Source organism: Mandrillus leucophaeus, unplaced genomic scaffold (genome assembly GCF_000951045.1).
Source record: "Mandrillus leucophaeus isolate KB7577 unplaced genomic scaffold, Mleu.le_1.0 Scaffold109, whole genome shotgun sequence".
Classification (NCBI taxonomy): domain Eukaryota; kingdom Metazoa; phylum Chordata; class Mammalia; order Primates; family Cercopithecidae; genus Mandrillus; species Mandrillus leucophaeus.
This window is the reverse complement of record NW_012099098.1, coordinates 816,823-819,957: the sequence shown is the minus strand read 5'-3', so window position 1 is coordinate 819,957 and position 3,135 is coordinate 816,823. Positions and strand designations below refer to the sequence as shown.

The window sequence follows — 3,135 nt, the reverse complement described above, 5'->3', positions numbered from 1 at the left end:
TTTCACCATATTGGTCAGGCTGGCCTTGAACTCCTCAGGTGATCCGCCCACCTCGGCCTCCCAAAATGCTGGGATTATAACCATGAGCCACCGTGCCTGGCTAGAATTGATTCTAAATATGCATCTTGTTTAGCCCGATATATCCAAAGTATTATTTCAACAAGTAATCAATATTTTTAAATTATTGAGATTTGTACATTTTTTTCATACTAAGTATTTGAAGTCTTGTGTGTATTTTATATATTCAGCACATCTCACTTGGACACACCTTTCTTGGCCACATGTGGCAAGCGGCTGCCATACTGGACAGTGCAAGTCTAGGAGACATTAATACTCACATGCAGTAAACATCAAGGTACAATTATTCTGAGTGCCACTAAGAGGTGAATGATGCTTCCAGAGACCATAACATGAACCCACTTGGTCTGTAGGTTAGGGGCGGCCTCTCTGTGGTGGGGGGAAGGGATGGGGGACAGGGGACACTTAACCCAGGTCATGAAGGATAAGTAGGAGTTATCACAGTGAAGATAGGGGTAGTGGGAGAGAGCACCCCAAGCTGGGAGCAGCTTGTGCTAGGATCAGGGTTTTTGGGGCTTCATTTTTTATTTTTAGAGACAATGTCTTGCTTGAGTGCAGTGGTATAGTCATAGCTCCCTGTAACCTCAAACTTCTGGGCTCAAACAATTTTCCTGTCCCAGCCTCCTGAGTAGCTAGGACTATAGGCACACACCACCACACCCGACTAATTTTTTTTTTTTTTTCAAGACAGAGTCTCTGCCACCCAGGCTGGAGTGTGCAGTGGTGCAATCTCGGCTCACTACAACCTCCGCCTCCTAGGTTCAAGTGACTCTCCTGTCTTAGCCTCCCACGTAGCTGGGACTATAGGTGTGCACCACCACACCCAGCTAATTTTTGTATTTTTTAGTAGAGACAGAGTTTCCCTGTATTGGTCAGGTTGGTCTTGAACTCCTGATCTCAGGTGATGTGCCCACCTTAGCCTCCCAAAGTGCTGGGATTTACAGGCATGAGCCTCGGCCCCCGGCTAGTCGCCAGAGTTTTCCAGTAGGGTATGAGTTTGGTGAGAGTTGTGACAGTGTCAGAGACAGACTGGCAAATCGGGCCCTGAGAACCATCAGGAAGGGTTCTAGGGGGCGCTTATGGTTGTCAGAGGGTCTCCCCAGACACCCGAGCACCCACCCGCTTCGTGGATGATGAGGAGCTAGCGTATGTGATTCAGCGATACCGGGAGGTGCACGACATGCTTCACACCCTGCTGGGAATGCCCACTAACATCCTGGGTGAGTGCCCCCAACCCTGACAGCCTGTCTCCCTGGGGTGGCTTCAGGGCCAGGGCAGGGTTTGCCTATCTCCACCACCCTCTGCATCACCTGGCTTGGTGCCTCAATTTCTGTTTTACCTGAACATCTTAGTAGCATCTTTGCCACATGTCCCCCTTCTCCCTCCCACTGGCCCTCAGGGCTCCTGCACTAGTGTAGCAGCAGCCCATCTTCAAGACTCCTGGTGTCTTTTGGGCTTTAGCTGCCTCCCTGCTCTGAAACCTCAGTAGCTCCCTAAGGCCTGCAGGAAGCATCCTGGAGTGTTTAGCCTGGTTTATGGGGTCATGGGATCCTCTGCGCTGTGACCCCAGGCTTCCTTTCCATCCCTTATTCCCTTCTGTTCACTCTTGGGCCCTCTCCCGTACTCGAAGCCAAGTGCCCTAGGGCCCAGCACAGGCCAGGACTGGGCACAGCTGACCCTGGTAGAGATTAAGGAGGAACAGTTGCCTCTCTTTGCCCTGCTGTGAACACCACTGGCCTTTCCTTCAGATAGCTTGTTCACTTCCCAACCCATCCCTCACCCCCAGGGGAGATCGTGGTGAAATGGTTTGAGGCTGTCCAGACTGGCCTGCCCATGTGCATCCTGGGTGCTCTCTTTGGACCGATCCAACTCAGTGCTCAGTAAGTTTTCAAGTGGTGGCTGGGTCAGGGTTGAGGGTGGTGTCAGGACAGAACTCAGAGGGACAAGGGCTCCTAGAAGTAGGAAGAGCACACGGGCGCCTGCCCTGCCCCTTCCAGTTCTCCAGGAAGTAAGGGTAGAAAAAATGGAGCAGAGATGTGAAACTGGCCTGGGGCAAGGGTCTTCAGGTGAGCAAATAAAGCCTATAAGTTTCACAGGACTCTGGGGTCTCTTGGGCCAGGCCTAAGTGCATGGTCAGAATGATGAGCGTCAGTGGGAAGGCAAGTTGGTGTTAGATTCTGGAGTGGGAGAGCTATGATTTAAACCTGAGCTTCAACATGTTCAAGATGAGTGGCTTTGGGTTTGAGATTCCACCTCACTGAGCTCTGTTGCCTCATCTGAAAAGCAGGGATAATAACTACCTCCTTCCGAGGTCTTTGTGAGGATGAACTGAGAAAATGCACAAGTGCTGAGCAGTCGAGTGCCTGGCCCCCAGGGACTTGATGTTTTCTTTTTCCTCTGCTGCCCCACAGGAGCCTGCAAGTGCTGGTCTCGGAGTTGATCCCATGGGCCGTTCAGAATGGGCGCAGAGCCCCGTGTGTCCTCAACCTGTACTATGAGCGGCGCTGGGAGCAGTCCCTGAGGGCTCTACGGGAGGAGCTGGGCATTACGGCACCACCCGTGCATATCCAGGGCTTGGCCTGAGTTCCTGAGCCAGCGGGGCCTGGCCTACTTCCCCCATCTACTGCTTCCCTTGGGGGCAGAGGGATCCCTTGACTACCTTTGTTCCTCTTCTTTGAACACTGACCCTTGGACAACATTTATCATAATTTATCATAGCCACTGCTGAGTGGCCTTGAGGATGAACCCCGCAGGGAGCAAGCAGTACAGTGGCACTCCCAGGGGGACCAGCAGCTGTCCAAGGAGAACTATGCGTGAACAGTATCAGTCGTCTGGGCTCATGCTGGGATGTCGCAGCACTCCTGTTGCGACTCCTTCCAACCAGCCAGGTTTGCTGGGGGCCAGGCTGGGTGTCCTCACGGGAGTGAGGGCTACACCCAATTCCCAAAGCCTGAGAAGAGAGAAGTGGAGGGGGGAGGGGAGGCGAGTGTGTGAATAAAGGCTCCCATCAGGTCAAGTGTCTGCTTGTCCTTTCCCCCAGGGATGCCCCTGACTTTG

At 52.7% G+C, this 3,135-nt stretch overlaps 1 protein-coding gene across 1 annotated transcript in view; it reads left to right on the top strand.

Moving 5' to 3' along the window:
* COQ4 (coenzyme Q4) overlaps nucleotides 1-3,092 on the top strand; it is a 14,640-nt gene extending 11,548 nt beyond the window's left edge. The window contains exons 5-7 of the mRNA XM_011988665.1: nucleotides 1,169-1,298; nucleotides 1,865-1,958; nucleotides 2,490-3,092. Of these exons, the coding sequence (XP_011844055.1) occupies nucleotides 1,169-1,298; nucleotides 1,865-1,958; nucleotides 2,490-2,661 (396 nt within the window). The 3' untranslated portion in view covers nucleotides 2,662-3,092. The remainder of the gene's footprint in view (nucleotides 1-1,168; nucleotides 1,299-1,864; nucleotides 1,959-2,489) is intronic.
* Nucleotides 3,093-3,135: the final 43 nt, after the last annotated feature.